We start from the raw sequence: 24,834 nt of genomic DNA, 5'->3' as shown, positions 1-24,834 counted from the left end.
ACATATATGAACAATAAAATAACAATTATTAAATATAAAAGAAATAATATTGACACCGTGCATTCTGGGTAAAAGTCACATATAATTGAGTGAGGTAGTGTTTAGCAAACCACACACGCAGGCTTTTAGTTTTCACCGATGCATCTAATAAAAATAATGAGCTATTAGTTACAACTTTTATTAATTTTACTTTTGTTAATTATTAGAAAATACAGACTGAAACGTGTTTATATATATAATGGGACTGTCATTAGCTGCCACGGGCCTTTTACCTGCGACAGAGTCGTCCTGCACGCTGTAAGAAGTCCCCGGTAGAAGCCAGGATGTGGTCCCGTGGCCGCTCGATAAACTTGCTTGGCTGAAGTATTTTTTATAGTGTGCGCCACAGCTCCACCCACATCGTGTCTGCCGGGATTACAGCCATCTGAAGTCCTCTGTGACCACCGAAGGTATATCTTAACTCCAGAAGAAACTATCTTCTATGAGTCATTTAAACATTAACTAGTTAACCCGTTAAAGCCACCGTTCTCTGTCGGGCTGGACCGGAGGCTGATGAGTGCCGCCGCTCAAAGTCACTCCACAGACTTCTGTGAATCCGTAAACTGTGAAGAGAGGACATTATGTCAACGTCCCCGGAGATAACCGATTAACCAAGCGCTTGTCACGTGTCCGACACTGTCCGGGATAGAAAGGTAAGGTTGGTGTTTGTGCACTTTCTCCTTCTATGATCTGAGTTACTGCCACTTGTCTCTGTCGTGTGTGTAGTGATCAGCTGAGGGATCTGTCCTCAAATACATACGTGACTGAATGCATTCATACGTTATTTCTATTTTTTTATGACATGGCACGTGAGTGCGTTGGATATGAAAGATGTGTTAATGGTTGGTCCATAGTTGTGAAGCTGTTGCTGGTTGCTGAGCAGCTTTGGTGACACCTGCTGCAGAGCTGAGCGTTTGGTAGACACACGAGCAAAGTCAATGTTTGGAAGCACACAGTAAACTAGAGACCAGGCCAGACTCCAACCTGGGCCAGGGGCTAAAGTGTGTGTGTGTGTCCGGCGTTGTTGCTCGGACCACACCCATCCACACTCTGCCTTCATTTTGATCTCAACTACACACCTGTAAAGTTTTGGGACATCTTAAACGGTTGTGACGCTGTCTTGGTGTCAAAAACTGTCCACAGACAGACAGACAGCTTGCAAACCTCCTGTCACTAAAGGTGTCTTCAGGATGACATGGCGTTACTGTCTTGCCTTGTAACAAGAAATGGTTACATGAACACATACTGAACTGGATTATTTTGATCTTCATCCATTCCCCATCATGCATACAACTTTTGGATCATGAGAATAATTTTTCTGGCATGGTAAACACTGGACTAATGAGGTAGATAGAGGTGCTTTACTGAAACTCATCCATTGTCTACATATAGGTAGTTGACTGAGTGTTTATGTTAAGTTATCGACCTGTCGTGGGTTTCTTAAAGTCATCGACAACCAAATGGTGATGTCAGCATCTTTCGCAAAGCAAATGAATCAAGCTTTAATCCCATTGGTCTGTCCTTTTTGTCCTCCCTGAATCTGATTAGGAGAAGACGTATCTGAATTCCCCTCCCTATCTGTCCCCCGGCCTTCCTGCGGCGCCACTCGCTGCATGTGTCAGACCGATATCACCTTCGATAAATCAGGTCGCTTCAGAACTTCAGGTGTTGTCCGGCCGACGAACCAAGCTTTAACAAGCTGAGGCCCGTGTCGTCTGATGACTTGATTCATGCAGGTTCACCAGCATGTACTGGTATACACTCAACAGCAGCCTTGCCCCCCCCCCCCGAGTAATGAACGTGTGGCACTAATGGAAAGTCTATTTTTGGCAAAATCCACTGAAATATTAAGGATACTATTAATGCATGCATATATACAATTCATGAAGTGAGTGAACGATGGAAGCCTGGGATGAGGCGACAGTGACCGAGATAAAAAGGTTAATAATAGACGCATATGGCAGAGGCTCTGCGGCAATTGGTCGGCTGAGACTTAGCGGATTATATTGCATTATCATTCAATGAGCACATGAATCGAACTGCCACCAACAACTTTGACGCAGCGAGGGGCCTTGGAGGCGTGCTGACAGTAACCAGGTCACTTGACAGGGAGGTGAGGAGAGTACTAAAGTCCTCTCAGGCAGGTTCATGAGAGGGAACTGGTCTGGAGCCAGCTGAATGAGAGCCATACTGTACACAGAATATAGGCTCAAAGAAACAACAGAAAACACAAGTAAAAATGAATATCTCTTTACACTGTAAGTAGAACTTGTGTTGGAAGACATCCCTTCAAAGGCAAGCTAGTTCATGCTGCACACACATCTTTCAAGTGTTCATGGAAGTCCTGGATCTCTTTATGATATTTTGCGCTGCAGTGAGCTTTGCCTTTGTTCTTTGCACAGCTTCACTCCATCGAAACCAGGAAGGGGGCTATATGGAGAGAATAAGATATCACAATATTTTTGACCAAATACCTGTGACGACATTGTAGGGTTTACCATTGGTGCTGTTTCATATCACAATATCAATATACTCCCCTGCCCTAATCAAAACCATCAACCTATCATGGCATTAACCCTGATGCCAGACAGCAAGCTGTACTTCCTTTCCCTGTAATCCACATTAGGGACCAAATCAGCTTTATTCCCGTTAGTCCAGTTTTTACCCACTGGGAAAGAGAGGTGAATATGGGAAGCCAAGCTTTTCATAATTGCATCCTGTACCAGACATCATTTATGTGGAGTTATGTTCAGCTATCTATCTCTGTACAGAAGCTTGAAATCACCCAGCAATAGAGGAGGGAAGTGTCTCAACCCCGACTGGGCCTAGTTTACCTCATGATCACGATAGCACCATGCTAAAAAAGACACAATGACACAATAGGCCAACCTGGCTGGAATACGGCCCCAGTGATTTCAGCTCCAGTTAGCCCTTGTTTTGAGGATGGGGTCAGGAAGTGAATGCTGGGAATCTGCCAACTCCTCTGAATCTGGGAGAAGGCTCCCTCAGGCCGTGAGCTCTCATATAATAACCAGTCAACAGTGAAGGATGACAGTTTCCCCCTCCTTGAAGATTGTTGCATAGATGAAGGTTGGCACTGAATCCTACATAAAAGGTCACACTTATCCTCTGAGAACACCTGAAAAAGAACTACAGCTCAAATACTATACTGCATGAGACACACAATACCAAATTGTACTGTATTTTTAATGGAGTGCATAGGTACTGAGCCAGGTGGAATAGATCTTATTCTTTGAAATGTTTTAAAGCACTATTTGTATTTTAGCAGTTTCTGTCCGACAGTAAAAAGAGGCAGTTTAGAGAGTAGTACAAGTACACCATTCTAAAAAGACATTGTATTTTCTCTAAAGACGATTGGATGTTTTTCTGTAAGATTTGCTGGCACAATGTCCAACTCTAGCCCTCAAGCCTCAACACCGACCAACAGGAGAGAGAATAATGGTCAAATATTGGTCAGAATAGTCATTTTCAGTTCTTAAACAATCCATTAATACTAACAGTAACGCTACTAAATATTTCATTTGAGAATGTTAATAGAATGCACTGTATGAAGGACAAAGCCCAGCTTGCCAATTGGAACCTGTATCTAATATTTCATGCACTTCTACATCTTCAATTTACGAATGAAATTATTTTCTGAAAAATCTGCTTGTGCATCAGGTTTGTTTCACTATTTGCCTTTTTGAATCTCTGAAAATGGAAAGTGACAACAGAGTGTTAGCTGTACACAGCCAGACCCAGATTCAGCCTGGTCCCCCTGTCATGTAGTGATTTCTGTGCTCAGCGATAAGGACAAAGGAGCAGTTTGTTTTGTTCAGGACTGTTGACCAGGAAACGTGCCCTTATCTGCCTCTATCTGACTGGGACATTGCTGGTCATTGCCGCCTTTTATCAAAAACGATACACAATAAAATGTTAGACATTGAGTCTTCACCTCAAATTTGTTTTCTGTCAAGAAAACCTTGTCCTCGTGTTATCCATGCTCATGGTGTGACATGCATTGGGACCCTCGGCACCAAATGGCTCTGTTTTCATAAGTAGTGTGATGATCAATTTCCCCACTGGGCCCTCTGCAGTCACCTGTGCTATATCAAGCAGCGATCTCATTGAAACGAATGAGGAGGGCTTGGAAAGTGTCCAGACTCAGTCCAGGCGCTGACGGTCATGGCACCGCTCGGTAACGAGGCTAGGCAGGCTTTCTGATGTGCACGGTGTGGTGGCAATTTGGCTTAACGACCATCAAGTATCTTTGCTTAGCCTCCTCTGCAGTATTGTCAGTCAGCCATGTAACCCAACAATAAATATAATTCAATAAATTAAGACTTAACAAGACTAAAAGTCTACAGCCATGCCAGCAGCTCTGTGAGGCTGCACTTGGGAAAGGAAGACCCATTGTTCCGACGGCCGTTCCGATACCCCAATAGTTCTAAAAATGTCCCATTGTTCAACAACCCGTTATCCCCAAAACAAGCGCCCATTTTTCCAAAGGCCCATTGCTCTGAAAATGCAACAAGAGAAGCTCATGGATAATTATTCATCAACTTTATGTATATGGTTGTGGGCATTGTTGTGGCAATATGGGATTTACAGGATTTTTGTATTCATTTAAGGAAGTAGCTTGATTTGTCAGGAATTTAATCCCTTGTGTTGGCCTCAATTTATATTGTCATTTGGTCATTTTATGTATTCAATGTTTCAAAACTGTACCAAACTATAGCCCGTTATCCAAAAACGCCCATTGTGCCAAAGGCCCATTGCAGAAATAACAATCTCAAACAGAAGCACATGGCTAATTATTATGCAGAATGACATCATCGGACCTTACCGTTTTTTTTGTCCTACTGGTGAAGGCATGACTCGCCACTCTGCATTTTCCTACTTGTTGCCTATATTTGTTTGGTTGGTTAGGTTTAGGCATGAGACGTGACATTAGTCAGGTTTACGGTAAGACCACTCAGAGACAGAGTAGGGTGGGTCGTGTCATTGCAATGGTAGGAACAAAATATTGCAGGTGCATATCCATGTGCTACTGTTTGTGGACTTTCAGTCCAATGGGACCTTTTTTTGGACTATTGGGATTTTGGTATAATGGGCCTTCGGAACAATGGCATGGCACCACTTGGGCATAGCAACTACTAACAGCATGCTAACATGCTTGTTGTGGCAATGCTTACACACTGATATCTAGGATATATTTTCCAGGTTAACTAACTTAATTGAGCTCAGAATCAGAACCGTTTATTGCCAAGGTATGTTGCACATACAAGGAATTTAACATGACGGGTGGTGCATACCATTAAATAATCAACAGTAGAAACACATTAAAATTTACAGTAAAATATAAAATAAAGTAAAATATGAAATAAAGTGCACAAACGAACAGATAACAGGACTATAAACAAGTGAGAGGTAAGAGTAATGTAAAAGTGTTGAGTGTATTTAAATAAGAAACCTAGAAGGGATGTGCAGGGGAGTGACCGGTAGGAAATCTGGGGGTGACAGAGTCAGTGGGGGACCCGGGCTCTGTTAATGAGCCCGACTGCGGATGGGAAGAAACTGTTCATGTGGCGTGAGGTCTTGGTCCTGATGGACCGCAGCCTCCTGCCAGATGGAAGGGGCTCGAACAGTTTATTTCCAGGGTGAGAGGGGTCGGCTACAATCTTTCTTGCTCACTTCAGGGTCCTTGAAGTGAACAAGTCTTGGAGGGACGGCAGATTGCACCCAATCACCCTCTCGGCAGAGTGAATGATGCGCTGCAGCCTGCCCTTGTCCTTGGCAGTGGCTGCAGCGTACCAGACGGTGATGGAGGAGCAGAGGATGGACTCAATGAGGGCACTGTTGAAGTGCACCATCATTGTCTTTGGCAGGTTGAATTTCTTCAGCTGCCTCAGGAAGTACATCCTCTGCTGAGACTTCTTGGTGATGGAGCTGATGTTAAGCTCCCACTTGAGGTCCTGGGTTATAATGGAGCCTAGGAAGCGGAAGGACTCCACAGCGTTGACGGGGGAGTCACACAGGGTGATGGGGGCAGGTATGGCTGCGTTCTTCCGGAAATCCACAACCATCTTCACTGTCTTTAGAGCGTTGAGCTCTAGGTTGTTCAGACCGCACCAGGTCTCCCACCTGTAGGCGGACTCATCCCCACCAGAGATGAGTCCAATGAGGGTGGTGTCATCCGCAAACTTCAGGAGCTTGACGGACTGGTGACTGGAGGTCTTAGTCATGCTAACAAGCTCCTGAAGCTTGTTAGCATGCTAGCATTTACAAAACATTGATGGGTATTGTGGTGGAAAATTTCTAGGTTAATCGGGAGGAGAGAGTTTGTTCTCAAATCAATAATGAAGTCATCAGAAGATTCAAAGTTGTCTTTTTCCGTTTATTCTCTTGCGCAAGAGGGAAGAAAGCACAGCAACCACGTATTCAGTAGACTACGTGAAACCTTCCTCGAAGTGCAATATTCAACATCATTTATGCATACAAAAGTTCACACCTTTACAACTTCAGATAATGCGTCATAAGGGGAGTAAAAGTATTTCAGACAAAGGATGTCTGTTACTCAAGGTCTCTCTGTGTCTCCGTCTTACCAACAAAGAAACAGTGTACAAGATAACAGATAACAAGACACCTGGATGCTAAACTAATTAAAATCATCTCCTGACTTCCTCACATCGAGTAGTCTTTAAACATTACACATAATACTATAACATAACCTAACTTATATATGTGGTCAAGATATCTGTATTACAATCTATACTATAACATAATTTCCCTTTACAGTATTTCCTAAGTATTGGACAGATTGAAATGTTAGCTTGAAGCTGGTACTAATGTGTACCATTATGTGTAGGAAATTGCATGGCATTCCATCCAATAGTTGTCAAGATACTGTATTGAAATTAGAACCAAATGTGTCAATGTCATGTAGGCACTATAGAGGAAAAGTCAGAAGGGTTTAAAATGCTGCAAAAAAATCTAACAAACAAGAAAAACAGTGATACTTTGAAAGTCAACATTTTCTCAGAAACTGTCACTCACCCAGGTCACTGAGGCTTTATAAACAGAAAGGCCCTGATTGCACACATGCTTGCTCAGACTGGCAGCTTGTTCCCAGTGTCCAGCTTTATTTTTAGACTTGATACAAATAACCCATACTGTAGGTTACATGATCTAATTTTATGCAATTCCATAAGCTTCTGAAATGATCTTAAAAAAGAAAAGTAAAAAAAGACTAATAAGGCTCCCGGGGAAAAAAGAAGACACGGCACAGCACCGTGTCTTCCAGAGAGCCATGAAAACAACAAGACCTGTGCCAAGACATTTTTACATGCCACCAAGGCAACAAGCTTCTCTCTGAGGCAGAATTGAGTTTGAGGGCAACACGATGACTCCATCTTACTCTTTCCCTTTTACTGATGCTCTTCTTGTGAAAGGATTAAGTCATACCCATAGATAGGTGCTGCCTACCTACCGATGCCTATTTCCACATTTCCAGTCATAAATACGATGTTAAAGGTTGACTCAGTGACTGTAAACCATATACCATATTATTATGTCAGTCCCAGACATGACTCGCTACTGAAAAGTGTGTTGACTTTCTCCAGCAGGTGTTGTTACTCCCAACAAGATCCAGGACCGTCAACATGTTCACAGTGTTTTGTGAAAATAGGCCACAGCAACATGACGTGACATGGCCTGTTGATGGAAGATGTCATTGTACACACAAAGACTGAGCTAATGATTTGAAAGCGTGTTCTGTTTAGTAACCCTCTGATCTTCTCCAGGGTTCCCGGTCCTGTGTGGGATGTTAACGGACTGGTGGTGCGTTGAGGCTGAAGGAGCATGGTGAAACACCAACCATTGCAGGTCTATGAGAAACAGGTCTTTGTGTCCTTTGTCACTGGGATCTATGGTTGCCGCTGGAAACGCTACCAGCGCTCCCAAGACGACAGCTCTAGGGTAAGACGTGATCATTACGTATGGATATCATGATGATATATAAAGGTTCAAATATGATTTGCTTGGTATACTAATACGGTTCTTTCTTTTACTGTCACAACCTTTCTGTATCACTGTAGATATAGTACTGCTGATGGATCTTTGATTAAAGCTGGTTACTGTTAGGGTAGGCTACTTTAGTACCAATACAATACTTATTTCGATACCTTACTTTGAGAATGGTCAACGTGTTTTTCTACTAAACCCATTCCATTGACCAAAAGAAGCCAAAGGTCTTAAATGTTACACATTGCACGCCCCCGATCATTCTGAGCCTTAACTCAGAACCCATCAGCTATTGGGCTCCCATTGATTTAGCCTCTGGTGGCAATGGCCAATATTTTGGGTGTTTCAGTGTAGCCAGAGCCAAGACTCATTCCAGTCCTATCTGCAAATGGAGACACGTGAATGGAGTTGGAGTTGAGACACAATGTCCATGACTGTATTTTGTGTAGCCAATTAACCAAGCTAATAACCAATGGGTTCCCGGATTGCATTTGGGCCAATGCTTTACGCCTCTTTGGCTCTCCACGCGGACTATTTATCTGTATGCCACCAAATCTTGCTTCAGCGTGGTTGGTCGATACCACTTGGACTACAAACGGAAACCATGGAACGCTTCTGATACCAAGATCTTGACACGTTGACTCCAGATTCTGCATTCATATGCAGATATCTGTGTATAGAGATTACTCCTAAAGTGATTCAGACTTTACACAGAAACTAGACAAAGAAACAGTGTCATCCCTCAACTGCTTATTACACTTGGGCTGTTATAGGCATGGAAGTGTGGTTATTAAGATGACCATAGGTGCTTTAGCCACAGTGTTTACAGTGCATCTGCTAAATGCTAGTGCTGTTTTTGTTGTAACCGGGCTGACAACTCAGTCACCACACCTCTGGAGAGTTGAAACAGAAATGTGTACCGCTTCAGGAAGGAAATGTAAGTTGCAGTCCTCTAGGTTGTAATAAGATCAAGAAACATGGTCAAATATGGTAACAAAGATTGTGTATACATCTATGATACCTTTACGTCAAAACAGATTCTTATCTCTATTTCCACCTATGCTACACATATGCAGGGATCTTGTAGATTTATGTAAGGAAAGATTGAGTGTAGCCATTATCTTACTGTACATAATGTACAGTAAGATAATGCACACAATCTTGCTGACACTGCGCTGAAACCTGATCGCACCTCAGGAATAAATGAGTTGTTTTCCATTTTGTGGTTTTGAAGGCCGGAAAATAAGTCGGGCTTTGTGAAAGGCAACACTAAACAGTGACCCAACGTGCAACATGGATTCAGTCATTTTGATTATGGCATGAGGGGCTCCTTTTGTACCCTTAAAAGTAATAAAAGCCTGTCGATTTAGAAATGTGTTGATCATAACAAGATGTAGGGCAATGTTAAACAGTCAAAACTCATTGTTATATTTGTCAAAATAACTTTCTTTTATATTTGTAAAGTATCTAATGCATTCGTAGCTTCTTTTATTTGAGCTTCACTTTAGCGATTCGTTAGATATTTTAGAAATGATAACACGAGATGAAAGGTTGTTTCCAAGACTAATCCATTGGAAGTTGATGTCATCCCTATATATCTATATCTATATATATCTATATATATAGATATATATCTATATATAATTTTTTTTTTTACTGAATTCCTAAGTGACTTCTAGACCAGGCCCTAGTAACTGAGGAAAACAAACCTAACAATGAAGCAAGTATGAGAAACAGTGGTGTGTGTGTGTGTGTGTGTGTGTGTGTGTGTGTGTGTGTGTGTGTGTGTGTGTGTGTGTGTGTGTGTGTGAGAGAGAAGCAGAGCCAGACACCCAGCTGTGTAGGACACCCACTGGGCAGCTGCTGGATGTCGTCTTTATCACAAAGAGCCAGTGGCTCTGCTGTAAATTAGTCCATTTACTGACTGTGCTGACCAAAAGCAAAAAATACAAGCGCACAGCTGCCCCTTTCCCGTCTGTCTCCATTTACAGAGATTCATGTAGTCGCACACACACAGTGCTAGCACTGAAGCAGAGAGGTTAGCATTCATGCACTGAAATGCTGTCTGTTTACACAGCAACACAGTGATGTGTGGCTGATTTAGTCATTCAGGACAGTCCTTTATTAGTGGGGACTTCTTTTGGTTCTCTTAGACATCATCAGTACTCTGAACCTCTGCTTCTACTTCATGACAGTTTAAGCTGCCTCAAGCTATATTTATGTATTAACACTTGATCACTTGACCGTTTCATTTGAGGTCGTTGTAGTGACCAATCCCTCAGAGAATAAAGCTTAGTTTATACTCTCACTTGGCGCCGTAGGGTGAGCCTCGAGCTCCGACCATGAAGGCAGGCGTGTTGAATGTTAACTGTTGTTAGTGTGCTGGCTGTTTGTTGCTGAGTGCGTGGTGCGTAGTCTATGTATGAGATAACTGTAGCTTGTGCTTTTCTTCACAGTGGGAGTGTACATGGTTCGTCATCTTGTGCAGTTCTTTCCTCCTGCTTCTCTTTTGGGCCTACTTCTGGTTGGTGGCTCAAAATGATTTCAATGAGTTCAACTGGTGAGTCAGTTATCCCGCTATGTGGCTATAAGCTGTTTGTGCTCAGCGTATTTGATGAGGATGAAACTAGTTCAGATGATGTTGTGGACAGCAGGGGGCTGACCTTATGGCAGCAGGGCAAACTGTAAGGAGAACTAATACCATTGTTTACTGGGTTCCAGGCTGCAAAGTTCTCCTTTTTGACAATAATTCCTTTTTACAATCTGCACTGATCAGTCAAACCTCACCTGTTCACTACAGGTTGGTATACAACCGCTCTGGAGAATGGAGGGACGAGACGATCCCCATCCTCGCATCCACCACCGTGGGATTCAGCTACATCACATTCTTATTGGTAGTGTTACACCCCTAGATGTTAGCAAACTTGCTTATTGCTCAGTTATGATAAAACTGACTGAATGCGGCTTCTCTTTCAGATTTTAGCACTTTTCCATATATCCTTGGGCCAGCAGCTGAACCTCTACTGGGTTCACAAGGTGCTGTGGTTTACACCTCACATTTCTTCATGTATTTGCTCCACACCGTCTTCTGAAATAAAACAAAATCTGACCCCATCATCGTCTCCACAGATTGGAGTGTTGGCTACGTTGCTCACCACTATCTCTGGCGTCATCTCCGTCGATGACATTTGGGGAGATGAGTGGGACATCCTGCTGCTTTCACTGCAGGTTGGTCCACAATCAGGACATGACTGTGCAATAACTGTTTTGTTTTTGTTGTTGTCTTTTACCTGTTAACTTCTCCACTTTTTCGCTAAAATGACATACAATATAAACAGTGTAATAGTGAGAGTTAAAGGGAGGTGTAATAAACATGACCGCAGTTTCCATAAAGCAACATCAATGAATCCTTTGAAGGATTTAAAGCGGGACAGTGGGGAATTTTTGTTCCAAAATAGTACCAAAAAAAGAGTCAAAATGTCAGCACTTGTAATTATTTGGATGATATTAGGTTTTGTTTCATTCGTCAGTTTTACTCATCATTGTTACCTACCATGCAAACTTGTCTGTTTTTTTTCTCACAAACTTAAAGGAATACTTTTGGGAAAACACACTTTTTTGTGTTGTTGCCAGAAGTTGGATGAGAATTTTGATACCACTCTCATGTCTGTCCATTAATAATAAACCGACCGAATAAACCAGTTGGCTTAGCTTAGCATAGAGAAGTGAAGTCACTGCTCTCCGCCAAGAAGTAGTGCTGGCGCATGGCACCTTGTAAAAGCACAGCGTAGTGAGCTTTTCTGGGGTTGGTTGGCAGACTTTTCTCTGTTTCTTCATTCAGAACCAGGCTAGCTGTTTACCCCCTGCTTTTTTTTTTAAAATGCTAAGCCAAGGTAACCAGCTGCTGGATGTAGTTTATTTAACAGACAGATGTATGATCAGTTTGTTACGTTACCAAAATCTCTCTGTCCAAACGGACGTCTTGCAGAAACTAAACTTCGGCTCTTGAATACTGAAAGACTACTGCGTGGTGTATTTGCTGTGATGATGTTTCCAGCCTGAAAATTGCTATTTAATCACCGGAAGTGAATTAACCTCACCAACAACATACATGATCAAAACACAACAAAGAAAGAGCTCTGATCATTGCTCTAGAAGCTATTTCTGACATATGTGTTTATTATCTACATGTCCTCAAAGTTGTACTCTGCTGTACTCTCGCTACTATGTGACCACCAATTAACAGCAGTGTTCTCTATTTGTGTTTTGATACCAGTCCACAGCACCTTTCCTGCACATTGGAGCCCTGGTGACAGTCACAGCTATCAGCTGGTTGGTAGCTGGATATGTGGTCCGCAGAGAGAGATCCAGTAAGTGTTGACTTGTATTTCAAGTAAAGGTCCATGTCATCAGCCGGGCAGACTCCGGCTTTTGATTTCTTTGGCTTATAGAGGGCAGTGTTGTAGTACTCGAAGGTCTCGTCTCGGTCTTTTCTTGAATGGACCGTATTTTTACTCGGTCTCGTCTTGGTCTTGGACAAAGAGGATTCTGTATTTTTTTTCAAGATGGGTCAAGAACACAACTGGCATATCACCAAACTGCATTACAACTACATTGCTTGATTCATTTGTTACCATCAATACTGTGATTGCTTATAGAAAACAAAAGACAATCCCCACACATCCACCTCTGCAGTGCCTTTTGATCATTTTATCAAGACATTTCTCATGCTACATGTATACATACACACATATAAACATAGCACAAAAAGTAAGGAAAGTTGTGTTTGGTAGATTATTTCTTTGTTATATATATATATTATATATATTCTTGTGCAATAAATCTTATACCGTTAGAAAGCCTGTTTATTTCCCTTTTAAATGAAAAAATTGCCAAATCTTCTCTGCCAATGCCAAACAGCTTATTCTGCCATTGACTCTTGTTTGGTGTTGTTTGGTGGATTGGATGATTGAAGTCTGAAGAAACAAGACATATTAGCAATTTAACAATTTATTCATTTAACAAACAGGAGCCTCAGTAGCGTGTGGAAGAACCGTACACAGCCACAACAGCCTGGCTCCTCCTCCTCATGCTGGTAACCAGCCTGATCACACACTGCTGTGGGATGGCATCCCATTCTTCAAAAAGCATTTGTCGCAAGTCAGCCAACGTGGCTGTGTTGGTCACTCTGGCACGAACAGCACGCCAAGCTGATCCCACAAGTGTTCAATGGGGTTGAGGTCAGGACTGCTGGCAGGCCATTCCATCCTCTACTCCCAAATTCTGGAGGTAGTCTCTGATAAACCGCTCTCTTGGCATTGGCAGAGAAGATTTGGCAAATGTTTCATGGGAGCAACCCACATACTCAGCTCTGCTGCTCATCCCACAAATGCATGTTCCTTACAAATGTGGCACCGTTTAAAAGGGACATAAACAGGCTTTCCAACGGTATAAGATTTATTGCCAAGAAGTATTGTTACAATAAAGAAATAATCTACCAAACAAATTTCCTTACTTTTTGTGCTATGTTTATACTGTAAAAATGGCGGTGAAAGAAAAATAATCATCTTTTTTCTGACTGTTTTTATGGTAATGTGAATCTTTCACATAAGTACAAGGAGTGCCTATATGGTTTGCATTTTCTACATTTGATCTGAATAATGGTTATAATGTCATGTAATGACTCACACTGGTCGGGTCTTGGTCTTCACTCGTCTCGGTTTTGATACACTCTGGTCTTGGTCATGACTTGGTCTCCGTTTAGATGGTCTTTACTACAACACTGATGCAGGTTACGAGCACTGGTGAAGATCTTTTTTTACACGATTTAATATTTTTGAGGAAGGCCTTCACCCTTTCTAGAACGACGTTTCAAACCCCCTCACTCCTCCCTCTTAGATTTCCAGGTGATGATGTTGCTGATCTACATGGTCATCCTCCTGGCTGTGTATTTGGCTCCGCTCACATTCACCTGCCCCTGCATCATGGACCGGCACAGCCTCAGACCGCGACCAGAGATCATTGGTCGAAGGGGAGCTCCGATGGTGAGTCTGTGCTCTGCCAGACCTCACCGTCTGATCCAGTTAATTGTTCTGTGAGAGAACATGTCACTGCAGACGCCTGTCAGGTATCGCCTTTTTAATAGATACTCATGGATCACTGGATATTGTTTTTATCTTCATTAGTATATAGACTGAACGTGTGCATGTCTCTGCACTAATATTTCACACAGCAGAGTGGTATCCAGCTACAGCACATGAGAGGCAACCCCACACTGAACTGTCATTTCACAGCTGGACAAGCAAATACTGTTTGACATGACTAGCTGTAAACAAATGTACAGAGCTGTCACACACATACAGTATGTACACACAAATCACAAAAAACTAAAATTAAAAAATATTTCATGTTATTTCTTTTGTTTGTTGAAGACACTGAACCTACTTTGGATTTTTTACAGTTCCCATTTCACAGTATGAAAACTGTTTTGCTGGTATCGATCTGTTTCTACTGTCAATATCATAAAGTAATTCACAATTTCATACTTAATGTGTGGGAGTCTTCGTCACGGAGTCCACCATGTGTCTACAGTAACCTGAAATGGACAAACCACACGGGCTCTAAAGAGGGCCTGTCAGCTTTTATTACCTAAAGCCCACTGTATTTCTCTGAGACGCTGACACGCTTGGAAGGGGAGGATTGAGCGGAGGGGTATTCAGTTGTTTGCTATCTGCGCCCTCACTACTAGAGGAAAGTAATCCCTGCACACTGCTCCTTTTTAAATGTTCTTTTATCCTTCTCCGACTTCCCCTCTCTGCTCTAGCTGGCCCCAGAAAACACCATGGTGTCCTTTAACAGAGCCCTGCAGTATGGAAGCAGCTCCCTGGAGGCAGACATCACTATCAGGTTATTCACCACACATAGCATTTTTAATCCCAGGTTATTTATCTTTAATGAACTGAAGTTCCATATATAGTTCCCACAGCTGTGATATAGGTTGTTTGGTAGAAACATTAACATGTAGTAAGGGAGATGCACATAAATATTGCCATGTGAAGTAGTTATCAGCACATTGCACTTCTGCTTTTTCATATCTTTTTTTATTGAGCTGCTGTTTTGCTGTTAGGTTATTATTCTATTTATTTTAACCAAATTATATTCTAAGTCTTAACTGAAGTTGTATAGTACAACATTTGCTGACCATTTTCTCTCTTCCAGTGTGGACGGTGTTCCCTTCCTTATGCGGGACCGCACATTGAAACGAACGACAGACGTCCGTAAGGTCTTTCCAGTCAGACAGTATGATGATGCCTCTTTCTTCAACTGGACTGAGATTCGCTCTCTGAACGCAGGCCAGTGGTTTTTGGAGGTACTGGAATCCAGTTCAGCTAACACTGATTTGTTCATGCAGACTCAATCACAGCTATCAAATGCATTTTCCCCTTAGATGAGCCCACATTATTCACCATATTCAATACATTGTCCTTTAGGACTATTTTGGTGAAATTGCATTTAGGATATGATGCAAGAACATAAAGTAATTTTGTGACTACAAAATGTAATGAAACCTACAGTTCTAAAATGAAAAGATGTTAAAAGTGCTGATGTTAATAGAACTGATTAAGCTTCTCCAATAGTGATGCCTGTAAACCTTTTCAGATTATGGTATAAACTTGCAGTGGAATGATTCTGCTGATTCTGAAGATGACAGTAAATCTTAAGACAATTATTAAGCTCTCCTCCTGGTGTTTCTCCCTCTCCCTTCCCAAGATAACAAGACAAGGATTCATTCATCTGGTTTTGTGCCTCACGTTAGTGGATCATAACATAGGGGGTTTGGAATCAGTCTGCAAATGCTTCGGTTCAAAATGAAACCAAACTTTTCTATGGTTGTCAGTTTTTGTGCTACAGACAAAGGCCAAAATGTGGCCTGCAACAGAATAGGGAAGGCTTGTTGTTAGCATAGCCGATTGCTGGAAATGCTACTGAAGCAGTTGTTGATTACTTGTGTCCCCTATTGGCCGGTTCAGAGGAGGGAGGAGTCAGCCGTCAACAACAGTATAAAATAAGAGTTTTTCACTGTAGGTCCCTGAGTATACAGTCATAAATGAGCACAAAAAATATTAAGCTGATTGGTTCTGAAGTGTGTCCGACTAGCCGGGGACAGACACACACACGACCGAACGTTTGTACTGGAGAGAAGTGTGCCGATGATTTTTTTTTTTTTTCAAAAAGATATACAAATATAAAATTAATCTGCATGCTTAATTTATATAATTATATACCGAAGAACATATTCCATACAGAAAAGTATGTTACATCTCTGTGTCTGCCTCTCATTTGCTTTCCTCTGCTTCCAGAGTGACCCCTACTGGACAGTAGGAAGCCTCACAGCGAGGGACCGCAGCAGAATAGGCAACCAGACGGTCTGCAGTCTGGTGGAAATGCTGCGTCTGGTGGCCAGGGCCAACGGCTCTGCACTGCTTAACGTCCGCCGGCCCCCGCCGGAGCACCCGCGCTACCGGAGCTGGTTCATGGACACACTGTGGGCTGTGCAGAAAGCGGGCATTACCCAGAAGAGGGTGAGGACTGTAGGTCACTCCATAAAAATCCTTTGATTGCTTAAAGGTGCTGCTTGTAGTACTGTAGAGTTAAGCACATAAACGACTGCCACTGAGATTGGCAGCTGGTATTGTCCTACAGTATACTGGTTTATACTTAGTGTGTTACTACTGTGGGACATTTGCAGGATTGCTTATTGGCACAAAACAGAGGGCACTGTTCTTTCAGCTGAAAATGGTTGCAAACTGTTTCAAGGATGGAAAGCCCAAAGAAAACCTCTATTCAACCAAGACACCGATTAGCAATGGGTTATAAGATGTAGTCTGAAGTTTGACTGCCAAACGGGACCAGAAATATTCGCCATGTTAATATTGGATATTTTAAATTCTACAAGTAGCACCTTTTTTTTAATACCATAAAAGTGCAACATCTCTGGATATGAGGCACACGCTGCATTCTGTCTGACCCGGGTCTGTCCATGTCATATGTGTTTGTGCCAGGTGACGTGGACCCCCGACACTGACAGGGGGAGGGTGCGAGGGCTTCTGCAGACCGCAAACGAGAAGCTGTCAGTGGAAGAGATGAGGCAGAGGGGAATAACGAGCCTGACCCTCCACTACAGCAAGGCCAGCCACAAAGACCTGCAGTAAGAGCAAGCGTGTACCGCTAGGCAACGGGGGAAGTGCTCGGATCAGAATCAGAATCAGCTTTATTACCCATGATGGAGATAAGAGGGAGCTTTGTTTGTTGCTGAAAAAAGAGAAAGACAGGATATTGTTGTCCTTTGGACTTATTCCTCATAAATGTAATGTTGATAAAATGTTAATATTGAAGAATAACTCTGATGCAACTCCGTCATATTTCTGGACTAATATCAAATGGCCTGTTCCTTCTACAAGTGATGTGTTTTCGTGGCTGTGGCCCGTTGACTTGGGCTGCAGCTGGCTGAGTGGATGTAGAAAAGGTATGGGAAGAATTTCAAGTCAAATCTCCGAAGCAAAAGAGATGTGACATTAGATCAAGTTGCATTGTGGGTAATGTTTGGAAGAAGAATGAGTGGAACAAAAAGGCAATATCTCTTGTTCTTTTTTTCTCTAAATTTTCCGTCATGAATCCAACAAAACAGTCAAAAAGATAGAAGAAGAAAAAACCCGACCCCACAATGTATCCCCGGAATTTGATTCAAATATTGTTAGACTCTGATTAGTGAATTGAAATGTTCAACATCACCTTTTCTCAAGTGAGAAAATGGTCTCTCTTTTCTAGTCCGATCACTCAAAGCTCTTTAACACTGCATGTCATCATTCACCCATTCACACCCATTCATACACTGACGACAGGCTACCATGCAAGGTGCCATCTGCACACAACATCCTATACACTGTAGGCACAGCTACGGGAGCAATTTGGGGTTAAGTGTCTTGCTCAAGGACACATCGAGATGGACTAGTGGAGGCGGGGATTGAACCGCCGATGCTCTGATTGAAGGACGACCTAACACTGAGCCACAGTCGCCCACATGATGAAAACATAGTGAGAAGAACCAACACTGTTCTAACTTTGGCAGAAAATTAAACCCCATTACTCATAAGCCTGTTTTACACAGAGATCCTGCACTACTGCCGTCAAGAAGATCCGCCATTACGCTGGTTTTGCTCTTTTACACTGAACCAGACAATTGCGGTGTATGATTTTAGATACTCATGCCATCATCGGGTAAGGTAGCGTCCGGCTATGCCGGTGTTTTGGCTATTTATGCTGCCTTGTAGAAAAAATATGCTACCATAGCCCCAGCCCCTTTACCCTAACCCGAAGGTTTCAGGTAGTGTATTTTGACAGACCAGTACCCCTCATCAAATAATGTGATTAATGCGCTTTATGTGCAGAACCACTAAGTAGCACATCTCGATAGGGGGCACATAGCGACAGACCACCAGCAGTCTCTGTTACTATCTCTGCTGCTGGATTACATAACCTTTTAACGGCGACCCAGAAAAACGGAGTAACATTCGTGCCTTCGACAATCGGTGCTAATGGAGCTTTGGTAACAAGATGATTGGTACAAATACGTTTTCTGGGCCATCAGGGACTCTATACTGTATATAAAATCTTTAGGTGAAATACTGTAGGTTTCACAGTGCATGAATTTCTGATACACAAAACACAGTGAAAGGAGCAGAGGATTGAAAGGGAGACGACCTTTTCTTCTCAGTGCTGACGTGTTTTTTCCTTTCCCCAGGGAGTATCTGGCCAATAATGTGAGTGTGACTGTCTACCCAGTGAATGAGGGCTGGCTCTACTCCATCCTGTGGTGTAGCGGGGTGCCTTCTGTGTCCTCTGATGCCCCCCAAGTCCTCCGAAAGGTGCCTTACCCCATCTGGCTCATGGTAAACAGCTCTCCTCTCCCTGTCGCTCATCTGACACACACATACATAGAGAGGCGAGAGGACAGCAGGAGAGAGGACAGAGACTGACGAGGGCCCAGCAAGACTCGAGGGCAAGGACACAGATAAATATGAGGGAGCTCAGCGTGGCGTTGGAGAACAACAGGACCCTGGGAAAAGAGTCTGAGACAAGAACAGAGATCTGAACTGTAATGCAGCTGTCTGCACTCAGGGCCTTGTGTTAGCAGCTTCAGATGACATGCATGTTAATGGTGACCTCCGGTGGCGTTGACTGGAACCTGCTCTTCTGTTTTTCTTTCTCTTGCAGAGTCGGAAGGCTTACGACTTCATCTGGATCACTTCAGATCTGGTCTCCTTCGCCGTAGTCGTAGGGATTTTCAGTTTTCAGAAGTAAGTGCAGCGATCGTGTTGAGGGTCACAGACATACTACCGAACACACCCCTCTGTCAAATAGAACACTCATCATATTTATTTCCACGCATCGTTGCATTTAGTTTAAAGCACTAACATGATATTTACTTTATGGTACGTAATTGAAATTGAAGAGAGAAAACCAAACCATGTTTCCAGTGGTATCACACCCATGCAGATAGTTTTGCTTTTATTTGTTGAGATTTCACCAAATACAATGTATGCAATTGCATTTGTGGAGCACACACTATTGAAACTTTACATTCAACATCCACTTGCCTTTCTAGTCACTTTTATTCTGAATCATTCACTGAACACAGTCAGCTGCTTTCATTTGAACTGTTTGTTTGAAATTAGAAACTAGCTCCTGTTCACAGAACCGCAGGTTTGAAGTATTGGGTACATCCAAACCTGGACAAACATTTAGTGTTATTATTTTTGGGTGAACTGAACCTTTAGTTTTTTTCACCATACAGTATCTTTTTTCATGACTGAGTATTGTTGTTACTATAATTTAACATTTTGATCTACTTTAGGAAACGATAGCTCATTATCTATTTTAACTTCAGTATTTCTCTGAACACATATCATCTAAATGTTTACAGGAGCAGCACACCTCTGATTGTAGTGTTGTGTTAAAGGGATAGTTCTGATGTTTGGAAGTGTGGTTCTATGAGGTACTTCTCCATAGTCAGCGTTTTACTGCAGTAGATGGAGTTTGGAGAAACAGACAGGGTAGTATGTGTGGAAGCAGAGTATGTGTGCTATACTCAATACGAGTTTGAAACGCACTACTCAAGTGTTACTTTGCTGTTTTAAAGGTTTAGTTTGAATTTACCAAAGTCCCACAATAACACAAACAAACTGATTGTTTCTGCCAATGGAGTCTTGTGAATTTGAAGAGAGCAGAGATCAAACGGCTTCAGATCCTTGTCAAAAAGGACAAGGCAAGATAAAGTGGTGGAAATATTTTAAATAGTGTACACTTCTAACAATAATTTTTGTAGCTGTCTAAAATACGTCCACAGCAGTACAATGCTTTGCTCCTGTCTGTGTCTCCAAACACCATGTAGTGTAGTATTACACCGACTATGGAGAAGTAGTTCATACAACCACACATCAGAAACATGTTGAGAGGGATTCTGTGACTGCACAGTGTTAACACCAGCCTCTGAGTGTGATCTACACTGACTGTTCGTTCTAATCTTTCTTTATACACAGTATTGGTGCTCTTTCTCTCCTACTGTCTTTCATCTTCCGACTGTCTCCACGTTTCTCCTCCACGCTATAATCTGACCTTTTCCTCTCTGTCCTCTCTTTCTCCTTTGACATTTGTACTTTATCCTGTGCTCTGCCTGATCTGCATGCAACCTCTCCTCTGCTGCCCCCCTGGCATCTGTCAGCTATCATATGATCAGGTAACTGCTGCGACTGCCTCGGCCTTTGTTTCTGCCTCCTTGTCTGTCCTACTTGTGCATTTTCTGCCCGACGCCCCAAGGCCAATTTCCTTCCTCTTGTTTATCAATGTGCATCCCATTCAGTATATTTGTATATTAAAGGCCCAGTCTGGGCACCATCATTATTGAATTGTGTGATTTAATGGACTTGTTGCCTCTCCATGCCTGTGAAAGTTTGTATCTGGTTGTGCTGTAACAGGTGGAGGATGAGAGGGATGCAGAACTATAACCCGGAGCAGATCATGCTGAGCGCTGTGGCGCGTCGGTCCAGTCGGGAGGTCAACATCATGAAGGAGAAGCTCATATTCTCAGGTGCAGCTTTGACTACATTCACACCTGGAAACAAATGTCTCTGGTTGAAACTGGACAAAACAAAACATGTCTGAAATACAGCCATGAGACGTTAAGGTTCTTAACATGCATACATTATATTTTATTGAATATAGCCATTGTTAAGCAGTGCAAAGATGAGGTCTGTCCAAATACCCACACTTGCAGCCTCAGCTATTTGTGTGGGCATTCAGACTTGTCTGGGATGTCACGATATCAGATTTTCACTCGTCAGGATAACTGACTGATAATATTATCATGATATCTATGGAAGATTTGTAGAGAAATTCATGTGTAGTGTGTGTGTAGGGCGGTTGGAGAGAGAGTCTGTAACTGTACAAAATCCTGTTTAGGAGGTGCTGGATCATTTATATGATCTCATATGTTTATAATTAACATTATATCAGTAATGTTTTTGATATAATGGTTATCGTTAACGGTTTAACCAGGCAGCAACCTACCGTTCTGCAGAGTAAAGCCGATGTGGAAGTGTCTTAAAACCTGCATTCTCTCTACTGACCATCAGGGGGCGACTCCTCTGGTTGTATAGAAGTCTATGAGAAAATGACTCTACTTCTCTCTTGATGTATTACCTCAGTAAACATGAGTTTATGGTCTCAATCTCTAGTTTCAAGTCTTCTTTAATGATGTTCATTTAGTAAATTATGAGAATATGCTTTAGGGCGGGCTTACTGTGATTGACAGGTCGCTGCCGATACCAGAGCCGTATACGACGTCACCCCTCCGCATTCCAGATATGGTAACTTCCGTTCACTGGTTGCAAAAAAGCCAAGATGGCGACTGCCATGTTCCAAGATGGTGATGGCAAAAATGTCGACCTCGAGGCTTCATAACGGCAGTCCAGAAATCAATGGGTGATGTCACGATGACCACGCCCACTTCTTATATACAGTCTATGGGTTTAACACGACACACATACCCACACCTATTCTTATAAAACATAAGTGTATCCCGCAATTCACCAGGATCCACCAGTCCAGTTGTTGACTGCGATGCATCTAGAAGCTGGTTTTACAAGTGACGATAATCAAAGAAATTAAGGCGTTGAAGTTAATGACATGTCTGGTGGTCTATCTGAAGTAAACTGTTGTATAGCTTAAAGCTAATGTTAGATATTTTATTAAGTTCCCTTTTTTGCAAAATGATATGAGTGAAATTGAGTTCCCTCTGGTAAACAGTTAAACTGTGTGTATATCTAGGGCTTTTATTGTGAAAGGTAAGAACAGAAGGAGTGGATCTGGTCTGTGCTGCCTTGTGTCAAGGTGGAAAGGTGTAATACCGTTTGCTGTCTTGGTTCAGACTATAGAGCCTCTGTGTGACTATTTATAAAAAGTGGACGTAGTCACTGTGACGCACGATGTTTACTTAGAAGTAAAGTAATTTCCTCATTCCTCACTTCTATACAACCAGAGGAGTCGCCCCCTGATGGACATTAGAGAGAATGCAGCTTTCAGGCACTTCAGCTTTGGCTTCACTTTCCTGAACTGGAGGTTGCTTCCCTGTTGTTGTACACTGTAGTGTTTTGTATTATGTCCGTTCCGCACAACATGATGACTTTGATGTTTTAATATTTACATTCCGTGTGATAGGGCTTATGACAGAAACAACAGTTAGAAAAAATATATTGATGTGCAAATTAATCGCACGATCAAAACTCCCCCCGGTTTGTAAAGGGTGCCGAAATTTTCAAAATTCTTCACATGGAGGCTTTTACAGTACTCTCATAAGCAGTTTAAGCCTTTAATGCAATCCAACTAAATATTCCCAGCTAAATCAAGTATATCAACGTGTTAAATGTGCTCATTAAAGAGACGTCAATGGCATCATCAATCATCTCCCTGTCATCTTTTTCAGAACTAAACAATGGGCTCAGCAGTACAGAGGAGCTGTGTCTGTATCCTGAGAACGGATATGCCACATACACTCATGGAGAGCTCAGTCACTGAACAAAACACACAGCTGGACGTCTGCTTTCAGAGCTCTACTGACCGGATGTTATTTTGTCATCAAAAGGAAGGAGGACAAATGGGGAAACCGATCTATTAATCAACTTACACCAGGAGTTATGATGGCATGGATACCAAATTGTATCTGAAGTATCTGGCCTATAATTCATCAGTTTTTCAAAATTACACATTATTCACTTGTTCATGTGCAAGTTCTAAGTAATGCATGTATGTGTGTAATTTCATTTTGTATGTATTTTTTTCCTTAAGACTGCCAGCATTTTCTTTGAAAGTAGTTCACCACTTACCTTTAACATTGCTGTAAAGAGTCCTGTTCTTGTTTTCAGTGTTATAAATGTGTTCAACATTCTTCAGTGGGACAACATGGCTGGTGGGTTTCCATGTCGTCATCACTTCAGATGTCAGCTGACCAAATGTCTCATGATGAGTCGCATGCTATTTCCTCCTGAATTAAATCCGATGACCAGGTAAACGTGGAATTTGTGTTTCTCAAAAAATTGTTTAATCAATTCTCAATCATGAATAAATCATTTTAAAACATTATTACCAGAGACATTTGGTGATGTGAGCGTTGGTTGGGACAAAATCCATATGACTACCATGACTACCACCATCTGTTTGCTTGAGTGACCTTTGAGCTAATGCGCTAATGCGCTGTAATGTTGTATTTCACTGTTTTATAACAGAGGTGTAGTGTTCTGTATTATAAACTGATGTAAATATGAGATGTTTGTATTCTGTTTTTCAATGGTTTGGATTGTATATTTTCTGTTGTCATGTATTACCATTGGGACTGATGTCCTCTTTTATGTGCAAAAGACAATAGGGACAATGTAAAAACTTATTTTCTTGCAGTTTCATGGGATGGGGGGGTATTGTGAGTATATGGGGATGAATGTTCTTTGTCATGCCATGATTGACTTACTGTATAGTCATATTAGCTATTACGTCTTTCACATGACTGCCTTTTTGTTAAATTAATGGACTTGTAGTTTAGCTTATGTTTTTTAGTGTAGTCTTTTAGTTAAATAAAAAGGGGTACACATTTCTAGTTACAGCAACACCTCTGCAGCCGCAGACATGTCAGCTGTTCAATTCTAGTTCAAATCTATTCTCTTTGAAAAATGTGCGGTTTGTCTTTTGTAACAAATAAATCGCAAAGTATATTTTCAAAATGGAAATAAAAAATTGGGGTGAAAGTCTTTGATTCTTCTACAATAGGTCAGAAAGCTGAGCTGCTTTACTCTTCCATGCTTTCTACCAGCTTGTTATCACTTTAGTTTGGGACCATATACCTACAAAGCTAATGAGTCCCATCAGCTATAGCTCTGAGTTCAGTGCTGACTAGCTACTGTTAACGAGCTAACGCGACACTAAGTTGATGAACAAGGTAAACGTTATGCCTGCTACACAATAGCAGGTCAGTATTGTCGTTGTGAGCATGTTAGCATAATGACATTAGCATTTAGCTCAAAGCACCACTGTTGGCTGTAGACTCTTAGTCTGACTAAGACAATACAACTGCTGCTTCAGTTGTATTTGACTTTTGTCATATTTTGTTACTTCCTGTAAAGTGGTTAATTATCAATGACAACACTATAGCGCTGGCTACAACAGGAA

The 24,834-nt window shown here is 42.0% G+C and overlaps 2 protein-coding genes across 5 annotated transcripts in view; one reads left to right on the top strand and one right to left on the bottom strand.

Annotated features, from left to right (window-relative positions):
- The window catches only part of serpinh1a (serpin peptidase inhibitor, clade H (heat shock protein 47), member 1a), a 15,135-nt gene extending 14,764 nt beyond the window's left edge, over window positions 1-371 (bottom strand). The window contains exon 1 of the mRNA XM_031871585.1: window positions 273-371. The gene's annotated coding sequence lies outside the window, so the exon portion shown is untranslated. The remainder of the gene's footprint in view (window positions 1-272) is intronic.
- gdpd5a (glycerophosphodiester phosphodiesterase domain containing 5a) lies at window positions 332-24,834 on the top strand. Of its 4 annotated transcripts, none has more exons than XM_031871581.1 (17): window positions 332-692; window positions 7,842-8,016; window positions 10,518-10,621; window positions 10,862-10,955; window positions 11,038-11,097; window positions 11,191-11,289; window positions 12,338-12,431; window positions 13,960-14,105; window positions 14,885-14,967; window positions 15,280-15,430; window positions 16,422-16,643; window positions 17,124-17,269; window positions 18,863-19,010; window positions 19,336-19,418; window positions 20,843-20,857; window positions 21,096-21,208; window positions 23,102-24,834. In XM_031871581.1, the coding sequence occupies exons 2-17, from the start codon at window positions 7,900-7,902 to the stop codon at window positions 23,191-23,193; spliced, it is 1,767 nt and encodes a 588-aa protein (XP_031727441.1). In that variant the 5' UTR covers window positions 332-692; window positions 7,842-7,899; the 3' UTR covers window positions 23,194-24,834. The 4 variants fall into 4 exon arrangements, with proteins under 4 accessions (XP_031727441.1, XP_031727440.1, XP_031727443.1 ...); XM_031871580.1 differs by having other exon boundaries at window positions 333-692; window positions 16,422-16,652; XM_031871583.1 differs by lacking the exon at window positions 20,843-20,857 and having other exon boundaries at window positions 334-692; window positions 23,102-24,833.

Source organism: Anarrhichthys ocellatus, unplaced genomic scaffold (genome assembly GCF_004355925.1).
Source record: "Anarrhichthys ocellatus isolate YVR2014 unplaced genomic scaffold, GSC_Weel_1.0 scaffold59, whole genome shotgun sequence".
Classification (NCBI taxonomy): domain Eukaryota; kingdom Metazoa; phylum Chordata; class Actinopteri; order Perciformes; family Anarhichadidae; genus Anarrhichthys; species Anarrhichthys ocellatus.
The sequence above is the reverse complement of the archived record's forward strand: the minus strand, read 5'-3'. Positions and strand labels throughout refer to the sequence as shown.